Here is a 21969-nt window from a genome sequence, read left to right as displayed (position 1 = left end):
ACCCCAAATTTTGGTATCATCAGCAAATTTGAACAGGTTGCTTTTCACCCTGTCGTCCAAATCTCTGATAAAGAAGTTGAACAGTGCGGGCCCAAGGACCGAGCCCTGGGGGACTCCACTGCCCACTTCCCCCCAGGTCGAATATGTCCTGTCCACCACCACCCTCAGAGTATGACCCTTCAGCCAATTAGCAATCCATCTGACCGTGTAGGCATCGATGCCACAGTCACCTAGTTTTTTAATGAGGATGGGGTGGGAGACAGTGTCAAAGGCCTTGCTGAAGTCCAGAAAGACTACATCCACGGTGACACCTGCATCCAATGCTTTTGTGACCTGATCGTAAAAGGCAATCAGGTTGGTCTGACATGACCTGCCCCTAATGAAACTGTGCTGGTTGCCCCTGAGCATCATCCCCGATGCGCTCCTTGATTATCTTCTCAAAGAGTTTCTCCAGGATTGAGGTAAGACTGATGGGCCTATAGTTGCCCAGGTCCTCCCTCCTTCCTTTCTTAAAGATGGGGACCACATTGTCCCTGCTCCTCCAAGCACTACCGGGAGTTACAAGGAATAACGGCCATAAGCTGACAGAGTAGATTCAGGCTGGACATCAGGAGGCACTATTTCACAGTCAAGGCGTCTAGGAGCTGGAACCAACTTCCGAGGGTGGTGGTGCTTGCCCATACCCTGGGGGTCTTCAAAAGAAGGCTAGACAATCACCTACCCAGGGTCGTTTGACCGCAGCATCCTTTCCTGCCCATGGCAAGGGGTCGGACTTGATGATCTGCTTAGGTCACTTCCGACCCTACCAACTGAAACTATGGGCTTTATCTTGCACCCTTCAAGTCAATGAAAGCTGTATTACACTTAAGTAGGGTTGGGCATCTGTTACCTAGGTACTCCAAGGGAAATTGTAGAAGATTGATTCCCAACACAATGATAACCCCCTGCTAACAGCAGATCCTCATCGCTGAAGTTATTTATTGTGCAACTTCCCTCTTGGCTAGAGAGCACAGAAATGTTTTATCTTGTTTACTGCAGTATATGAAAGAAGCTAAAATACAGTATATCACTTATTATAGTAAGTGGTTTAATTATATATTTAAGAACTTAAAAACTGAATGGTAAAGAAAACACTTACAGGCACTTCTCAGAATCTGGAAGAACTGTTCCTAACTGCATTCGCCTACGAGTTACATCAAGTGGATACCTAAATTAAAGATATTTTTGAACAACATTTCAACCATCTACATGATGAAGCTACCAATACTAGTAAAACAAAAAATCATATGAAAAGTCCATTGGAACCATAAAATGTTCTTTTTACAATGAGTAAGAATTCAAACTAAATTCTCAACATGACTAGAACGTCACCAAAAAGGGAGACATCCCATGCACAAAGTCTCAGATCTCTTACTATAATCCACTGCATACAAGTAAAGAAGTTAGATAAAGAACAAATGGGGTATACGTACGATACTGTCTGGGCTATAGCTCCAGCTATGCCACCACACAGAAGATTTACATGCGTTTTCAAAACTAAGACATCAGGATTATCTAATGAAGGCCTTCCAAGCAGACTGGGTGCATGAGTAAGTCCAATGTTCTTTAAAGTACCAAAAGTAAAAAATGAAAGACCTGAAAATCAAAATGAAAACATTTTTTTTTTTTTTTTTTACCAAAGCTAATTACTTGATGACAAAAAATCATCTGAAAAGTAGACAGTCATAAACATTATATACAAGTACTTTATAGTTATCTCATGGTGAATGAGTGTGACCTATAAATACATGTTTACAGCTGTTGTTGTCAGTTTGTTGCAGTTTACAAAACACTCAGACATGCTTTACAAGTTATACTCTCTATATTCCAAAGAATCAGAATTTCCATTGCACCATCTAGGCAATTAAAATGTCTATATAATATTTTGCACCTGCATAGTAACTTCTAACCAAATTTCTTAAAAGTTTTTTGAAACATTAACGGACAAGGTTCTTTGGGTGAATCTGATATATTTTATTAGACCAACTTAAATAGTTGGAAACAAATGTTCTTAGCAAATTTTGGGTTTAAAAACCTTAAGTCAGGCTGAGGAAGCTTCTGCAGTTGGTATGTACTCTTCCTGGATGAAATGAATAGTAAAGAAGCCAGAGGCTGAGCTGGTATGCATGCAAAACAGGCTGTTAGTGAAGATGTAAACTGAGGAGTCAATGGGTGACAGAGAGGCTGGGTGGAGGGGGGGGCGGGGGGTATGAACCTAGCAGGTAAATAGTGGAAATCCTCAAAGGGAACTTACAAAACACTTTTCACAGAGAGCCTATCCACTTCACTTCATCAACCTCCTGGATACAAAAAAAAAAAAATCAGACTAAATATAGACACTGGATTTATGACACATTATAACTTGCCTGACATCTGCCTCCCCAGTTACCTCTCCACTATTTACCTGCTACATTCATCCCCTTTCTCTCTTCCCCCCCACCACCCAGCCTGTCTCTCACTCACTGACTCCTCAATTTACATCTTCACTGACTGCCTGTCTTGCATGCATACCAGCCCAGCCTCTGGCTTTTTTACTATTCATTCCATCCAGGAAGAGCACACACCAACTGCAGAGGCTTCCTCAGCCTAAGGGGTTTTAAACCTGAAAGCTTGCTAAGAAATTTTTTTTCCAACTATTTAAGTTGGTTTAATAAAAAGATATAAAATTCACCCAAGGAACCTTGTCTGCCTATGTCCTTAGACAAACACAGTTATAACCTACACCCTTAGAAATATTAATGATTTAAAAGAACACTTTTAAGTTAGTGATTTTGTAAATTAACATTTTCTTGTTACAACAGTTGAGAACACTAGAACTCACAGAAATTAAGTCAAATATTCCTCATGTAATTTCCCATATTCAGGGGGGAGAGGTGGGCAGAGGTGGTTTATAACAACAGTTTCTTGTGGAGGTTTCTTGTAGAGGGCCTCAGCCTCCCACAAGCCTACAAAGATCAGGGAGGGACAGGGTTCTCTAACTTCCCAGCCCAACTTTCCCTAATGAAGAGAGGAAAAACACAGATACTCCCCCCCCTGCCACCCTCCACTTCTAACCTTTTTAATACTTGGATATCTAGGGATTTTTGCCAGCTGCTCCAAACTGTGCTGGTTCACTCCAGCATTGAAGTCAGGGAGGTTCCCCTATAACCTGTCCTCTTCACTGGGTAAGAACACAGCCTTGATTTTACAAAAACCAATGGAGCATCTTAAATACACCTTCAAGATGTGTTCAGTGCTTGCCATATTCCATTTTTAACTTGCCTGCATAAGGAGCCATTCCTACAATAGCGGGCATCAGACCTCTGTAGAAACCAGTAAAACCTCCTTCCTGTTGAAGGAAATATATTTAAAAAATTTAAGCAAGCTATAAGCAGTAAAAAAAAATATATATGGATTCAGTTGTACTGACAAGATAAGCCACAAGACACTGTGTAATAGTGGCAATCAGACAATGAGGTGTTAATATTAAACTTCTCAGCTGCCTCACATGTAAGAAGGAGGGACTATCTGGTTGCTTGAGAAAGAAAAAGGGGGAAATACGAAGTGGGTGGAAGGTCTACATCAGTGGTCTCCAACCTTTTTAGGTTGGAGATCTGTTTTGGAATTTAAAAGGAACCAAAGATCTACCACCACCCAGCAGGTAAGTCTGTGGGGAGGGGAGGGGGAGAGGGAAAGGGCTGTGGTGGGGAGCAGGGCAGACTGAGGCCCCAGCCCTAGCCCCACTCCCTCCCTCACCACTGGGGCCTCAATCTGCCTCTCCCCAATGGCAGTGAGGGAGGGGAAGGGGCAGGGGCAGGTCCTGCACAACCAGTGCAGGGTTAGGGGGCAGAGCTGTGAGCGGCTCATCCAGGGACTACAGGGGGGCATGCAGCTTAGGAGGGTATGGGGGGAGACCGTGTGCCCCCAGATCTGGCAGGGCAGGGCAGGCTGCAGCCAGGGCAGTGTCAGCATTGAGAGTGAGGTCATGGGGTGGGGAGGGGGCTGTAGCCCTCCCCAACCCCCGCTCCCAGCACCCAAGCTACCTGCAGCTACAACCCACCCTCCACCATGCCCACCAGCCCCCAAGTCCCGAGGGGTGGGGCAGGCTGTGCCAGGCTGTTCTCACCAGGCCTGGGCTGCGCTTAGGTAGGTGGCACCGGCACCAGCAGTTGGGGGAGCTATATTCCCACCCCCCCGATCTATGGCCTTGCCTCCCTGGCCCCAGCCCGCCCCACCCTGCAGGCAGATCCAGGGTCACATGCCCTCTTGGGCTGTGTGCCCCCCGTCCCTGTGCCCCCTTGATGAGCCATTTGCAGCTCCATCCTCTGCCCCGTGCCAGCTGTGCAGGGCCTGCCCCTGCCCAAGTCCATACCTCAGAGCTGCTGCAGCCACCAGCACTGCCCCACATTTGGAGGGGGGGCCATGTGCCCCCCGATCTGTGCACAGTGGAGGCAGCTGCTGCTGCAGGCTGTGCTTTGTACTCCAAGCCCCACTGCACATGCCCCCAGGCCTCCACCTGGGGCCACTGACCTGCTAGGCTTGGGGGGTGGGGGGGAAGAAGAGGGAAATGGCATGCGCTCATGTACAGACTCAGCCCCCACAAGTCCATGGTTGGACTTAAAGAAGCTCCGGGATCAACCAGTTGGTAATCACTGGTCTACATCCAAAGACACAGACTGGCAGAGGTTCTCTTTTATGCAAGAATAAGGATGCTCTTTTTTTTTTAAATTTCTGATTATGCCAGCCCTATGCCCTCCCCAATGTTTTCACTTGCAATTCCCACAAGCTTGAACAAGTGTGCACCTATAAAAGTAGGAAGAAGCATCCAGTAATACTTTAAATTAAATTAATTCTTGCCAAAGTGAAAAAAAACTCAGTTTCCACTAAGTCATTAACAGTGCTACACAGCATTAAGAAGTAGAAACCACACTTTTTTGCTTTGATAAATATGAAAGGACAAAAATGATGAAATACCTTTGTGTATATTGTCTTGAATGCATGAATAATTCCACGGTACGTGTGCTCCCCTTTCACTTGGAAGGCCAGTCGTGCTCTAACCATATCAAGAGGGTAAGTACAAATGACTGCTGTTATACCTTTAAGAAACAAAACACATATTTTTATTGTTTTTGGATCATTTTAAGAACCAAAAGTCCCTTTTAAGGTAAATAGTTTAATATAACAACAAATATTAAAATTTTCTAGCAAATAAAAAATATCCACCTTTAATTAGCAGATAAAAAAAAACTAACCTCAGCCACGCAAGGAGAATTTACACTTGCATCTATTAGGTTTAATCTGAGCCACAAACCTTAACCTTGATTCTGCAGTCTTCTGCACCTAAGCATACTCACATGAGCAATTCTCCCCATTGGGGTGCTCACATGCATGAAGCTATTCAAGTATGTAAAGGCTTAAAGAATCAAGATCATAGGGGTCTAATCCTGCCATATTTAAAAACCACAAACAGAAATCTGTGCGTTTTCTCTTTTAATAAATTTAACCTCCAAAACGTTGTTAAAAAAATATATCTGTTAGTGTACAATTTGGGTATACACCTATAAGTATAATGGGGAACACTGAAAATAATCTAAATTAAATGCTTAAAGTTTAATATTTGCTTTGAAGTTAGCACTGACTTATTTTTATATCAACTTGCTACATACTATTAACTAAACCTTGACACCATTTTGTTTACTTGGATCATTTCTGCAGCCCTTAATCATATACACAGTTCCTTATGAAATCAGGGCTTCATGAGTTGTACTATGTACATAATTAAGAATTGCAGAACTTGGTCAAGAGTTACTACTGCAGTGTTTGTACACCTTATTGTTACTGCTCTCTCACTTCGGTTATAAATCTCAATATGGATTATCAATATCCTACCTGCATTTTTCTGTTTAGACCATGCAACGAGATGCTTGCTTGGAATACAGAATCTGAAGATCTATCTATCTAATTACAAGCTGTTGTAATTAGTAACTTTTATTTAGATGCAGCTTTGGGGTCAGATCACAAACAAAAGCGATTAAAACAACTACAGTGTTCTGAACAGTTAACTCTTCCCTGCCACTAATCCATGAATTACTGACAAAACACTGAGGGAAAGGTAAGAGTCACTCACAAAATATTGGGTTTTCATTCCCTTGTTTTACAACCATAATCCAGGAATCAAAAAAGATCCAGTTAATATCAGGGTGTGAAATTTAATTATCATACTCCTACCCCAAATAAAGCAGCTTTTAGGACATCATCAGGAAAAAAAAGCAATTTAAGGGAGAAAAACGTATCAGAATAAGAGAAAGATAAAAAACAAACCTAATTACAAGTAAGTAATTGGTATATATTTCCTCTTCTTTTCCATCCTACACTATTGTCCAGAACAGAGCAGACAGACTAAAAAGGGCAGGCTTGTCATCATTATACTGCAGTTTTTAAGATCAGATATTACTTGTACCAAACAAAGAGCAGGCTTATCATCATACTGAAGTTTTTAAAATCTGACAGAATCAGGACATAGCCATACTGGAATGGAAAAAATAAGACTATACTGAAGGCTTGCATATACCTAAGGTATTCTCAGTCTAATCAAGACAGCTTTCCCTAAATGTCCTCATTTATTTTGGAGAAGAATGAGGACAGTGACTTAAATCATTCAGCTGTAACACATATGAAGTCTCTCTCTGAACACTGAACACAAGATTAATAGTAGCTTAGATGCACTGAATTCCTTTAGTCAGGTAAGACTAAATTCAGTCACTCATTTGACACAAGCAAGTAAAAACTGTTTTCTAAATAAGGATTCAGTTATGACAAAACACTGTGCAAAAAGTACAATTAGTGCCAACGCGCATTATCCAGGGTCTTGCAAGGGCTACAACATTCAACAGACAATCTTAGAATCTCCTCTTCAACATACTTTAAAACTTTTAAAATATGGATTTGGATGAGTCCACATAAATGCAAGGGGTTAAATTCACCCATACTTCCAAATATTAAGAGTTGCTGGAGCTCAGCCCACACTATAAAACTTTATGTTCATCCTTTCATCACGGGATCAGCTCTAGAGATTTAAAATAACTACAGCCAGACCAACATTCCTCCCAAGCTTAGTTTGACATGATGGGACTGGAAGTAATAAGAACACCAATATCTTCAACCCTAAAAGATAGAAAGAGTCTGCACTTAGCTTTTATCTGAAATAGAAAGACAACTTGGTTCTCTTTGCTGGAAGGAACCACTCTCTCATGAAGGATAAGAAGCCATAATAAAGCATAACAGAGATTACATTAAAGTTTAAAGTTGGGGCTCAGGAGCTGTTAGCAAGATCAGTTATACAAGCAATCACATCCAGCTCTCTTCCTTTTACTTACTACTCCAAACTTCTTGACCCTCTTTCTTCTCAGATGCTGAGAACAGGAAGGGGGAACATATTTCCAAAGGAAAGAAAGATCGAAGGTGTGCTTTCAAAATGTATACCTTATTTATTCTTATATTTATATGCTGCTCTCCCAAAGATGACTCAGGGCAACTTACAATAAAAGATTCCCCAACCAGCATCCCAGAAATGCAAAACTCCACCTTCCCCCCGAATCACTTCCTTGCCCATGACCCAGGAGAGCAAACCCTCTGGCTCATCCCAACCATACTTCCCAATCTTCCCAACTTCCACTTATTTCTAGGTTTAGAAAATCTTTTCCTATTCCCCTTCCCTCATGCCCACCCACTCCCATTCCACTCACTCAGGGAAGCCCCATTTTCCCATCTCAATGGTCTCTCCTAATTCCATACCCATCTGTGGAACTGCCCCCCCAAGCCTACAAATACTCTCCCTTCCCCCAACAAGCACAACATTCAATTCAAAAGAACCACAACAGTGAAATAAAGAAGCCCCTTCGTTATCACCAACAGTTAACGCTAAAGGGAAATACTGAAGGACATCCTTGAGTGTCCCCCATCTAAGGGAGGCCTGCCAGCTCTGTAAGAGATACAGCCAGCCTGGTCCTCTCTCAGTTCAGGTAGTCAAGATGGTACCTGGACTGGGCCCCAGCACTCCCCGTCACCCCATGGATTGATTGCCAAACTACATTTGTAAATCGAAGGAACAAAATATGAACAATATAACTACATTACTTTTAAAAATTAGTTCTCTCTCACCCTATCATATAAACACCCAGTCACAAAAAAAAAAAAGAGATCCACTAAACACAGGACTTCACAAAAAAATCTGAAATACATACATAGCACAAGGTGTAATCTTGCAAGGAAACAAGTCAGGAGGTTCAGGCCAAATTCGTTTATAAATAAAAATATGAAAAGCAACCCAATGAATACAGCGTAAGGGAGGTTTTTGTTAGTGCAACAGCTGTACATGCAAATAAACAGTTGAAATCTAAGCAGACCTACCAGACAAGTCAAAGAATTTCCATAGGCCAAGAAGGTTACAGGTTTCTAGAACTGTAATTTAATGAAGCTGGTTCACAGATTGCAACTGAAGGAACCAGCCAATTGCTTTTGCAGTTTTCATTCATCTTTATTAAAATGTTAGAGATAAAACTCTACTTAAAACAAAGATGGCACTTTTCTTCCAAGCCCTTTTTTTACAATTATTTTATGTAAAAATTTACTTCTGGATAAAAAAAAAAAAAATTCTCAGATTCTCTTGAATTATTCTAAAAAAAAATTAAAACTTTTTTGACAGCAGGAGTTTAACTGTTGGGGAGAATTGTTTCTGCATTTCAGAATGTTTCTGTATTTCAATTCAAATATTCTACACTGGAAAAATTCAAAGGCTTAGTTTTTTTAAAAATACCTCCTATTGAGTATTGTGTGAATGTATTCATTTTTTTTAGCTTCTAAACAGTTCTAATATCTATTTTTTCTATCTTCTCCCCTATTTCTTTTTCCTTAAAGGAAGTTAAGGCAGTTACCTGTTAATTAACAGTTACTACTAAAATTTGAATCACACAGGAGTCAGGAAACTCAGAGTTAAAGTTTCCAAAGTAACTTTAACCTGGCCTCCTTGAATATATGCATTACAATAGGGTTTTCCTTTGCTCTCATTCCACTACCCCCCATCCTTACCACTTTTCTCCTCAGTGAGGAGATGCCTTTGACCTTACATAATTTAAGGAAGATATTCAAAAGTTTCCTAACGTTAACAATGATTCAGTTCTACTGATGTCTGTAATGTTGGGAACATGGCATACATAGGGTTAGTGCATCCTCCCCACCCAAACCTTAGCCCAGCAAGAACAAAGAAAAAGCACAGCACAGAGCAAGAATGGCAGAGCAAAGGACCACTCAGGTAACCCTTCCTCCCCCAGCCTATATGGTTCCCTCCCCCATCTCAGCCAAGTCTGTCAGAGAAGAAACCCCTGGGTGTTAAGCAACTAAAGGCTCAAGCAGGGTACCACACTAAAGATATTGCAGCTGGAAGTACTGAACACTGATGGTGTCAAGATTATTTACTCCGTTCCTTCTCTGGATACTCTCTCCTCTGAACTAATGGGCTGTTTTATACCAACTCCCTCCTATCCTTTCCCTTACAGACACCTCAAGTGAGTCATGCTCCACTGCTCTCCATGCTCACCTCTTTTCTTTCTCCTTTAGGCTCCCCAAGCCAAAAATGCGTCTCTTCCCTAATGGCCCTTCCCCCCCCAAAACAGGAACAAATGTCTAAAGAGAAACATTTTTAGAACAAAATGTTTGCTAGTCATCACATTATCCATAGTTAGTACATTATATCCTTTCCACCCCCTCCCATGCTTAGCCTAGTCCATTTAGGTTTTTTTTGGTTCTTCAGGGATTCTTTTACCCTATATTTGCACAATGCCTAATGTAATGAAGTCTTGATTCTAGTTGTTCTCAAGGTGTCCTCAAGGTAAGATTTATTTTCCTGTTTTAATTACTATAATAAATTTATCAAAACAAATCTTATCAACCTACAGCTTAAGTCAGTGGTAGCCAGCAGTCTTCTTTACATAAGACCCCAGACATCCTTAAGCAAGAAGAGTTAAAATGAGGAATAAACTTGTTCTATGTTTGTATGACACCTTGCACAATAGGATTCTACTCCGAAACAAATAACACTGTCTCATTGATCCAGCCCATGATCCAGCCCACTGATTACTACCCCATGGTCCTAATCCATGTGGGTACTAATGATGCAGCCAGGAGAAGCCCTGATCACCTGGTGATGGATGACCATGCTCTGGGGGGCATGCTGAGGGAGATAGGAGCACAGGTGGTATTCTCCTCTGTCCTACCAGTGACCAACTGGCGGCTTTGGGAATGGTGCCTCAAGGCAGGCTTCGGCTTCCTAGACAACAACCCGCACAACAGGACGAGAGACATGCTCAGGTGGGATGGGCTTCACCTGTCCCCCACAGGTAAGCGTGTTCTCTTCTAGGTTGGCGGATCTCCTCCGGCAGGCTTTAAACTAGGCTAGTCGGGATGGGGAAGATGAGGGCGGAGGAAGCCTTGAACCAAAAAACCAAGAGACACCCACAAGAACAGCCCAGCCTAGACCGACGACGAGCAGAACAAATACCCAAGTAAGCAACAGGGCCCGGGTAGTACTGAGATTAGGGGGCCAGTGCACACATCTTCAGGAGGCCTCAAATGCCTCTACACAAACACTCGTAGTATGGGGAACAAGCAGGAGGAACTTGCCCCCCTCCTAGCCGACACCAAGCCAGACATAGCACATGGTGCGACCCAACACACGACTGGGCAGTGAATATCAAGGGCTATAGGCTGTATAGGAGGGACAGGACACGGAGGAAAGGGGGGGGGGGGGCGCGCTACATCAAGGAGGAATACACATCCTCATCTAGTAGTACAAGGTCAGATGAGGGGCACACTTAAGTGCTCTGGGTTAGAATACAAAGAAGTCGAGGGAAAATTGACTTAACGGTGGGGGTCTACTACAGGACACCCAACCAAGGGGAAGAGCTAGACCGGGAATTCTTAGCTCACAGAAGTAGTTAGGTCAAAAGACGTGGTCATCATGGGGGACCTGAACTTTCCAGACATCTGCTGGGAAGAGAAGTCAGCCAGGTCTGACCGCTCATGTAGGTTCCTAGCTGAGATACAGGACCTCCATCTAACTCAGGAGGTGCACAGCCCCACCAGGGGAGACGCCTTGTTGGATCTGGTGCTGGCCACAGGCGACCTCGTGGGGGCTGTGGGTGCTCGACCACCTGGGCGACAGTGATCATCGCCTGCTGGAATTCACCATCCAGCGCAAGGTGGCAAAAGTCAGCAGCAAGGCAGCAGCCCTGGACTTCAGTAGGACAGATTTCAATGAGGTAAGGAGAATAGTTGGGGAAGTACTGAGGTCCCAGAGGGGCAGGGAGTCGAGTGTCCAAGAGGAGTGGTCATTCCTCAAGGAGACGATCCTCCAAGCCCAAAGGGAGGTAATCCCAACAAGGGTCAAAGGGGACAAGAGGGCACAAAAGCCCCCATGGCTCACCAAAAGCATACGGGAACATCTCCTAGCTAAAGGGGAGGCGTACACCCAATGGAAGGGAGGGGCCATCACCAGGGAAGACTATACCTCGGTTGCTCGGGGCTGCAGGGGGGCGATCAGGAAGGCCAAGGCAGAGATGGAACTGGGACTAGCTACCCGGATTAAGGACAACAAGAAGTCCTTTTTAAATACATAGGGGGCAAAAAGAAGGTACCAGGTAACATGGGGCCTCTGCAAGACACGCTTGGAAATCTGGTTGTCGCACCAGACGACAAGGCTAACCTATTTAACGATTTCTTTGCCTCCATTTTCCTCAACAGGGATCAGATCAGCCCATCCGCCAGGACCCCCTCAGGCCCCAGGGGAGGCGCACCCAGGCCTAGGGTCAGTGAGAATCTAGTCAGGGAACTTCTGGAGGGACTGGACGTATTTAAATCAGCTGGTCTTGACAACCTCCACCCCAGAGTGCTGAGGGAATTAGCAGAGGTCATTGCGGGACCCCTGGCATCGCTTTATGAGCACTCATGGTGCTCTGGTGCAGTGCCAGAGGCCTGGAAAAGGGCCAATGTGGTTCCCATTTTCAAAAAAGGAAGGAAGGAAGACCCAGGGAATGAGGGGCCAGCAGGGGAGGTTATGCTTAGGGGCAACCAACACGGGTTCATTAGAGGAAAGTCCTATCAGACCAACCTGGTGGCCTTCTATGACCAGGTCACAAAATCCTTAGATGCAGGGGTAGCAGTGGACGTAGTCTTTCTGGACTTCAGGAAGGTCTTCGACACTGTCTCTCACCCCATTCTCATTAAAAAACTAGAGGTCTGTGGTGTCGACACCTACACAGTCAAATGGGTCACTAACTGGCTGGAGGGCCGCACCCAGAGAGTGGACAGATCATTTATTGACCTGGAGGGATGTGGGCAGTGGGGTCCCCCAGGGCTTGGTCCTCGGACCTGCGCTGTTCAACATCTTCATCAGTGACTTGGACGAGGGGGTAAAAAGCACCCTGTTCAAATTTGCTGATGACACTAAGATGCGGGCACGCTAGAAGAGAAGAATAGGCTGCAATTAGACCTAGACAGGTTACAGGGGTGGGCAGATGAGAACAGGATGGGTTTCAATACTGACAAGTACAAGGTGCTGCACCTGGGGAGGAAGAACCAGCAGAATACCTACAGGCTAGTGAACTCCCTTCTTGTCAGTGCAGAGGCAGAAAAGGATCTTGGAATCATTATTGATGCCAAAATGAACATGGGCCGACAGTGTGGGGACATGGTCAGGAAGGCCAACCGCACCTGGTCATGCATCCACAGATGCATCTCAAGCAGGTCCAAGGAGGTGATCCTCCCCCTCTATGCAACACTGGTCAGGCCGCAGTTGGAGTACTGCGTCCAGTTCTGGGCGCCGCACTTCAGGGGGGATGTGGACAGCATTGACAGGGTCCAGAGGAGGGCCACTCGCATGATCAGGGGGCAGCAGGGCAGGCCCTACAAGGAGAGGCTAAGGGACCTGAATCTGTTCAGCCTCCACAAGATAAGGCTGAAGGGAGATCTAGTGGCCTGTTACAAACTAGTCAGGGGGGACCAGCAGGCATTGGGGGAGTCCCCGTTCCCCTGAGCACTGCCAGGAGTGACTAGAAATAACGGTCACAAGCTGGCAGAGGGTAGATTTAGACTAAACATCAGGAGGCACTACTTCACTGTCAGGGTGGCTAGGATCTGGAACCAACTTCCAAGAGAAGTGGTGCTGGCTCCTACCCTGGGGGTCTTTAAAAGGAGGCTGGATGAACACCTTGCTGGGGTCGCTTGACCCCTGTGCTCTTTCCTGCCATGGCAGGAGGTCGGACTTGATGATCTGTCAAGGTCCCTTCCGACCCTACAGACTATGAAACTATTGAAACAATAACAAACTTAAAAAAAAAAAAAGTTCCTTTCTGTGAACAGGGCCAGGAAAAGCAGTTTCCCAATCTGACTCAGGTTTAAAGGCAGCCAAATTCTTGAACGTATCTGTCCACACACGTTTTGCTAGGTTTAAGGACTCATGAGTTGTTTCTTTTCACTGTCACTCTTTTCTGGACAAAGGGCCTTCTTTTCACAAGGTTTCTTTTTAGTTTAGCTAACGGCAATGGTCTTTGTTTACTGTCACTTTTTAGAAGGCAGCAGAGTAGAAATACAACTTACAAACTAACTGAATCACAGATGCATAAGCTTTCCTATGCATCTGATTCAGTGGATCTGTAAGGTATATCTCGACTCTGCTTTCTGCGTGATTTCAGCCTAACATTGCTAAGTCTCTTTTAAAAAGAAGCTAAATACCGAATACCATGTCATCACTACATGAAAACAGTGTGTAACACCTTTCATAAGGCTTAAGAATATGTAAAGAACTTTCTTCGTTGAACAGAAAATTGAAGATTAGTTTTCAAATTCTGGGTTTTTTCCTCAGAAGTTTTGTTTCAAGTGACTGACAAAGGGAAAATATGAATCTATAGCATCAAAAGATTGCAACACTTATTTCTTCTACCACTAATTAAAACTTGTTCTAATTTTTTTAAGTCTATATGACTGCATGCTTACAGTCTGGTGGTGATATTATAATGAGCCTTGCAAATCTAGGGATTTTAAGAAGGTTCACAAAATCGACTCATACATACATATATGCTTCTTTGATACCTGGACTGTAACTTGTCCTTTCTACATTGCATTTGTACAATACTGGGTTTTTTTTCTGTTGTAAATGCATGTAATAAGTTTTGCTGCTGAAATGTTTACAAACTGCAATATGGAAGTACGTTTTTCAAATCAAGTTATATTAATCATTGAACATTAGTTGTTTCTGCAGACAAGTGTTAGGCACACTGAAAGCAATACACGAAATATGCTCATATTTATTTTTATATTTTAAATTCCTTTCCCATCTGAAGTGTGCCACATTTTCCAATGTAGACGAAAACCAATTTTGTGAAAAAAATTAACATAAAAAAACCCAACTAAAACTTAGAAGTGTATTTAATGCTACTAAATGTGCTTTGTTTATTGAAAAGTGAACAGTTAAAGTCCTGTTATTCACTATGATTTCCTTTTACTGGCATGAGTCGTAACAAATACTTTGAACAGATATAAAAATATTTGTTGAAGCATTTCTTATCGTTTTAGAGCTTATCCGATACTTGCACAATTTAACTTTTAAACATTTAAATGAACATTTTTATATTTTAATTTTACACATTTCCTCTAAAGGAAACATATTAAGTTACTATCTACACTTTTTGATTTTTAGAATACAATTTATCTTCAGAACACCATCTAATTCTCTAAACAAATATTTACTTTTGAAGATGTAGTTTATATTAAGAATTTAGTTTAGAATATAGTTTAAATTAAGAGCAAAAGCATACCTGCCATGGATCCAGCCATTAACCGGTGCACATGCCCAGAAATCCCAAGTTTCTGCTTTACTAGCTAGAAAACAGCAATTTTTTAATACAAAACAGAAGTAAATCAAACAAAAGGAAACAAAGCACAAAGTTTACTAAAAATATATTTAAATTGTTTCAAGGCATATTATCACCAGCTTTACAAAGTTAAAAATTAAAACAAAATACTAATTACCGTTAACTAGTGCCTTTCAATGACTTTTCAATTTCCCAGCTCTTAATGTACATGACAATGTGCTAAAACTTTTTTGTATGAATAGTCAATACAAATCAAATCAACAATATTGAGACAAATCTGACTTGATAAAAACTATACAAAATAACTAACGTACAAGAAAGGCAAAGAAACAGTTCCCTTTTCTTATATTGCTCAGAAGGGGACATTCAGTGCCACTGGAAAATCAACAAATTTAGACAAAGGAAATACCACACCACATACATGCACCTCAAACAGCTGGATTGACAAGAACTACACATTTAAATGAGAAAAATTCTATGTTTTATTAGTAAACTTTTAGGTTTCTTTAAACCCATTAAAAGAATAGGAAACTTCATGTTCCCAGGGTAAAGCAAAAAAATAAATAAAATAAAAAAAAATAAATGAATAAGGGTTGGGAAGCTACTTGTGTGGACAAATTTTGTATCTTTCTACTATAAGGTTTTTTCCACCTTCCTGTGAAGCATCTGTTACTGTCAGCAACAGGATACTATGATAGACGAATCACAGGCATGAAGCATTATGGTAAGAGAATTCTCGCATTTAAAAAAAAAACACCACTGTTGATTCATGTTCTGAATCACATGTGGAATTCTATGATTTTAAAACTAATTTAGTGCCTAACCACTAGGTCTTAGGAGTCGTAAACACTTATGTTATGTCACCTACTGCATAAGGAAGTACAACATAAAAACGTTGTTAAGACGACTCACGACATTCTCTTATTCATAACTACAGAGAGATGCGTTACATAATGCCAGTTGGGGAGCTTACATTTAAGACTCTGAAAATGACTCTGGGTATCTTTTCAAGTTTGCTCTTTGAAAAGATACCAGGCTTTTAAACGTTAGCTCCCCAACTGGAATTGTATAACTTCTCTCTTCCAAAATATGCTAAAAAGGAAGCCTTCACAGCATTTTGTCCAAGTCTGATCCAACTCCCATAGACTTCAGCACAGTTTGTTCCACTGACCTAAATGGGAGCCGAATCCAAGCTTTGAAATAACTCCCGAATGCAAATAGTAAAAGCATTATTTTGACAAAGTATTAGTAATGCTCAAATACGTACTTATACAAATAGCCAAGATACAGAAGGTATTTCCAAGATTTATCACTGGAGGACTAAATATATAGCAGTAAGAAGCAATGCAGCATTTCAGGGTTCCAGAGCATCCATGCATTTTAGACCCCTCCCCCTATTCCCCAAAAAATAAAGATATGGTGCAAAACAAAAGCCAGGTTCTACCAAACGCGACAAATTCTTTCAAATTTAAAAATTTTACTTTATTCAAGTACTGTCCAACCCAATATTAAAAAGGCAGCAGAGGTGCTACATTTACATTCTACATTTTTGAAAGCCAAGGCCCCCTTTTAATTATACCTAACAAAATGGCTAGCAGCAGACCCCAGAGTGGGGTGGGTTCTTTGTTTATTTGTTTCAAAAATATACTCCGCTTATTCATGGTAAAACAATACACTAAACTTTAAGGAAAAAATTGCTCACAAACTGTACCAGAAACACTTTCAATGTTGCCCTTACCTTTTTAAAAAGGGTAGATTAATGTATACTTTAAATTAAATCTGAAAAAGAGGGTTATTTAATAGGACACAAAACTAACTATTGCTTGATTTTAAGAAACTGTTCATTGTAGCTGAAAAGAAAACAATATAAATCAAAACTACCTTTTTATATTGGTCAAATGCCATAAACTGAATTGCACCATATGGAAAGATTCTAATCATCATTGCCCCGTTTCCTTTATATAACCCAAGGTAACCCTCCTTTTTTGGGACAGCAAGCAATGTAGAAAACACTCCTGTCAGCGATACAAAGAAAGATATTTAACAGTTACAATGAACAAATATTCAAGCTAGGATTACTAACAATAAGACAGTACATATAAATAACTAAGGTCAGACCACAATATGTACGCTAAAGCTTGAAGGGCAGAAAAACAACTTAAGAGTGCCCAAATATTATCCAAGGGAAATAAGTTTAACCTTAAATTTACTAGCGTTCTCACCTCCCAGACTCAGTGGAAACTCCTAATGGATCAATGTACTGAGGTCCCATGTTTTTGTAAAATGTGACCAGAGAAGAAGGAAAACTATTCCATGCAGTGCCTCCCCCCCAAAATACTATGTGCTAAAAATACCACAAAAAATTAATAGATACTGTCAACTTCAATTCTAGTTCATTAAAAGGAGAAATTTACTATGCCTGCCCCTCAGTCCCTTTACCAGTATTTGTAGCTTTACAATCATTTTCTTATTTAAATGTTTTTCATCTTCCCATTTCTGCATGAAATGCGGAAATTGAACAACTGACTACACAGGAAAACAGGAAATGATGTACAGGCTTTTTATGACACTCATCACTACTGTACTTAAGTATCTATCATTCAATACCAAATTCATTACTACAAAGGAGTGCTGTGGGAATAAAGCAGTATTATCCTCATTTATAGATGGGGACCTGGCCAAAATCAGACACGAAATTTGGGCAAGGCCAAGTAAGGAATTGACTCTCCTTAGTAACAGAACACTTTACTTACTATGCACAAGTGCTATCAAATGCACAAATTTTAAAAAACAGAGCAATATGTTCCCACAACTCTGTATGCAAGTCTCTTGTTATCTGTATATACAAACATTTTTATAAAACAAAATGTTTACTCATGAAACTGAGTTTTCTTTTCCTCGTTTTCTGTCCTAAACTAATCCTTCAACTTGATAACTTTGGTTTACTAACTGAACCGGAAAGAGAAAGTACTCTTTTAAAAAAGTGTTCTGGGGTGAAAATAACAAACACCATTTAATTTGAAAATTGCACAATTCACTTGATCTTGGCCTACAAGAAGCTGAGAAGTGATTTAACACTGTGAAAACAAGCATTTTTTTGGTGTTTGTCCCTGTCCACCCTTCCCCAGTTCACAAAAACTGCTCTTCTAACCTTTGTTCTTGTTCTATCTACATCTCATCTACTTTTCCCTCATGTTTCCCCCTTTCATCTTTGTGCATTCAATTCAAATCTAGTCATTCCTAGTACTACAGAAATCAAATGACATATCCTTGATAGAGGAGAATGTAACATTTAATTTGATGCACGTTCACAAAACAAAGTTAAAAACCTTAGTCAAACATAGTGTTATATCTGACTGCAATTATATTAGATTGCATATTCAAACATGCACATAAGTGACTGTGATGCTGCAGTCAAGTATACCTGATGTTCCCCATTTCTTTTGTACATTGAACAAAAGACACAATTATTTGAATACACTTTCTATGGCTTAGAAGTTCTCCTCCCCACATGCCCTTATTAAAGACTCTTTCTTGAATTTTACTGGGATTTTGCACATGCATAAGTTTTCTTTATGTTAACTTAATCAAACTGCAAATTATTTCCAAGTTGCGCAATAATGGGCCATTATTCAACAAAACATTTTATATTATTCACACAAGGGGGCAGTGTTACAATCGCTTTGGGAATACCATTGAATATGCTGACTTTTGTGGGTTTATTCTCTCAACCATCAGGTGCCATTAATGCGGTAATGAATTACAGGTCACTTGGAACAAATGCAAGGTACAGTCAGTTAATGGGGAAAAAATCAAGTACCTTAATCTAGACTCACTGCTAGCATAAGTAGCATCATTGCCTTGGAATATGCACACAGGAAAGGCCTGCAGAATATGACTGTTTATAAGAAACTTTATTTCCTTTTAATAACAGCTGTTTTTAGATAGATAATCCCAGCTGTAATGACAGGCTGTTCTGTGCTTATCTACCAACCCCTGAAATATATGGGTCCTGAGCTCTATGCAACAGGAGTTAAGAACAAGAGAAGTAACACAGACTTTTTAGTTCTAATATTTTTGGCTTAAGGAAGGGCAGGCTTGATTCTGTGAAAATCCTTACTTCTGTCAGAGCAGATCAAACCCTGGCCCAACATGTTACCGACATGTTCCCCACAACACAACCTGTAAAATTTAAGTACTGAAACTTGAGTGTTCTGCAGATAGCTCCCTCACTTTAGCAGTCATTTCTAACTCCAAAACACAGCAAGAAAGCAACTGAATTGTATGGGCAAATACAACTGTCTTATCAAACTATTGCATTTATTTACAAGTAATACTGTTAAGCACATGAAACTACCTTCCTAAATAATATAAATTGGCATGTTTTTAAAGATGTACAGCAGTCATCTTACCTAGATGTTTGTAATGGTGATTATGAGCTTGCAGTAAAATCTTTACTCGATCCAATGGTGCAATGGTACTTTTGGCACAACACCCAGCAACACCTTACCACAACCAACAAAAAAAAAAACAACACACATACAAAAGGAGGGAAAGCAAAAGTTGTTCATATCAATATGGAAATACAATGTTTCTCTACTAGATAAAAAATCTACCCAGAAATTAAAGCATCAATGAACTCTTTTCAAGCAAAAAAAGACATTTAAAAATTCTGTGTTTCTGTGAAAGTGAGCAAGATCAACTTTAACACCCTTTTAAACAGATCACCCTTCTGAGCTGTTAATGCCCAATAACCTGCTTTGGCAGAAATCAAATTTTCCCTATTCTCTCTTTAGGTATGCAATACCAACTGAGCTCTCGCATGTCCACTCTCTCAGTGCCATTTCAGCAGCACTACTTGGTTCTTAGCTAATCATTAGCCAGCCAAAAAACATGGTAATGAGTACAGATTAACATCTTAACACCTCTTTATGAATACCAAGTAGAGCTGCAAGACCACTACTGTGGTTGGTACCTCTGCAGAAGTCTACTTTCTCTCCATATCATAATTCTTCCCCTCAAGTTATTCTTCAGAAGCCATGAGTGCAAGCATAAAACTTCAAAAGACAAGACTTTCCTGAACGCACAAGGATCAATCTTTACCTATTCTGAAACGTATATAAATAGGCAGACATGCATCAATCAAGCAAGTTGTATTACAAGTAAAAACAATTCTACTTGCTTGGGACTCTCCTGTAAGCCACAACCCTTTTAATTAGAGTTACAAGGTATATTAACATAAAAACAGGGTCTCTTTAAACCTAGCCCATTTAGCTTACTCCTCACATATGCCTTATAAAAATCTAGTTTTCAAAGGAAAATGTTGGGAAAGAAACAATACCAAAAGCAAATCTACCCCTAACATTCGTCTCCCCTCAAGCTTGTGTGTAAAAGATCTGCAAAATCCAAAGTACTGATACTAAAACAGATTCCAAGACTTCACACCAATCTAATTATTAGCAAATGTTAAAACTTTGGTTCCAACACACTGAGATAGGAGGCTGCAAACATGCAGGTAAACCTCTGCAGATTTGTGCCTGCACAAACCAACTCACAAAACAGAGACTATTTCTTGTCTTCTTTTAGGCTCTCTCTACATAGGATGACTTTCTGGGTACTTTTTTTTAAATCACCTGTTGTCTTCTCCTAAATCAGTGATGCTCAATCTTTTATTCCCACAGGCCAGATAGGCAGCACCCTGTCCATCTATGGGCTAAATCCACCCGGTGGTCCAGAACTGGTATCCAGCACAAGTGTAGTAGGCACCACCCCACCACATGGAGGGAGACAGGAGACAGGAGACAGCTTGGACCCCAACCCTGCTTGGCAAGGGAAGTGGATGTGGTTTGTCCCCAGGGGGACATGGCTTTGTCCTTGATTCCATATGCAGAGGGAGGAGATGTGGCCTGGCCCCAAGGGGGAAAAGGAGTGCAGCTGGGCTCTGACCTGCAGGGTGGGCTTGGGAATTTGGTAATGGAAGCCAAATTTCCTGACCCAGGCTCCACGGCCAGAGACTGAGCACCAGCCCCCCTCCCCTAGCTGACGGAAGCCGGGTGCTTGCCAAGGGAAGTAACTAGTCCAAACTTCAGGGCTGTGTGGGGGCCTCTCCTACCCACCCACCTGCACGGTGCAGAGGCTCGCGCGTGCGGCCACTGCCCTGCATTTTTCAATGTACAAGTCACCGCCATTCCCCTCAGCGTCTTTTCACAGCTCTAAAGAAAGCTCAACCCCGCGCAAAAGGCGGCGCCCGGCCTCGCCCCCCTCGCGGGAGGGGCCGCGAGGGGCAGGGGCGGGCAGCTCAGGGAGGGGGCCGCGAGGGCGGGGGCAGGGTGGGCAGTGGGGGAGGGGCGCGGCCCGCTGGGCACAAGGGCTCCCTCCGCCCCCGGCAACGCGATGCTCCCTGGGGTGCACGGGGCTGTCGGGTCACCCGCTCGGCCGCGGCCAAGTCACGTACGCATTTACCTCCCGCGACGACAGAACGAAGCCAATAGAAGTCCGGACGCGCGGGGGCCGGGGGGAGCCCGGGCCCAGGCACCGCGGGGGCGGCCATGGGGGTGGGAGGCGGCACTCACTCGACGCTTCCGCGGCGGCTATAGCGCATGGTACCGGGCGAGGCGGGACGGCCACCCGCAATCACCGCGCCGTCACCGCAGCCGAGACACCTTCCGGGCTGCGCTGCGGCATGGACCAGCCGCAGTTGCAGGGACTAACCGGCGCCTGCTGATGACATCGAAAGCTGGCAACTCTCCCAGCCGCGGCGGGGGGGGGGCCTGCAACGCTTCGGCCAGTACGGCTGCACAGCCGCGGGAGGCTCCGCCCAGCGCAGCCGATAGGGTAGGGCCACGTGAGCAGGGGGCGGTGCCGGACCCGGCAGCGCCTTGGAGCTACTTCGACGTGTTCCGCGCTGCTTCCGCGTGGTCCGGTCTTCAAGCCCTGGCCCGGGCCGCCGGCCAGGTCCGTGCGGCTGGCGCCCGCATTGCTCCGGGCCCCCACTGAAGGTTTCGGGGCAGGGCTCCGAGGCGGCGCC

The 21969-nt window shown here is 42.7% G+C and overlaps 1 protein-coding gene across 5 annotated transcripts in view; it reads right to left on the bottom strand.

Moving 5' to 3' along the window:
* The window catches only part of SLC25A16 (solute carrier family 25 member 16), a 25650-nt gene extending 3975 nt beyond the window's left edge, over positions 1–21675 (bottom strand). The window contains exons 1-8 of one of the 5 annotated variants that reach the window (XM_025193239.1): positions 21405–21675; positions 19355–19447; positions 16824–16957; positions 14886–14949; positions 4993–5114; positions 3301–3367; positions 1473–1635; positions 1139–1207 (exon numbers count right to left, since the gene is read on the bottom strand). In XM_025193239.1, the coding sequence (XP_025049024.1) occupies positions 1139–1207; positions 1473–1635; positions 3301–3367; positions 4993–5114; positions 14886–14949; positions 16824–16957; positions 19355–19447; positions 21405–21492 (800 nt within the window). In that variant the 5' untranslated portion in view covers positions 21493–21675. The remainder of the gene's footprint in view (positions 1–1138; positions 1208–1472; positions 1636–3300; positions 3368–4992; positions 5115–14885; positions 14950–16823; positions 16958–19354; positions 19448–21404) is intronic. The other 4 variants (XM_006036851.3, XM_025193240.1, XM_025193241.1 and 1 more) reach the window with 4 other exon arrangements.
* Between the last annotated feature and the right edge of the window lie 294 nt (positions 21676–21969).

The sequence above is a fragment of the Alligator sinensis genome, unplaced genomic scaffold (assembly GCF_000455745.1).
Source record: "Alligator sinensis unplaced genomic scaffold, ASM45574v1 scaffold1841_1, whole genome shotgun sequence".
NCBI classification, from domain to species: domain Eukaryota; kingdom Metazoa; phylum Chordata; order Crocodylia; family Alligatoridae; genus Alligator; species Alligator sinensis.
Note: the sequence above shows the minus strand (reverse complement) of the source record. Positions and strands in the feature narration are given on the sequence as shown.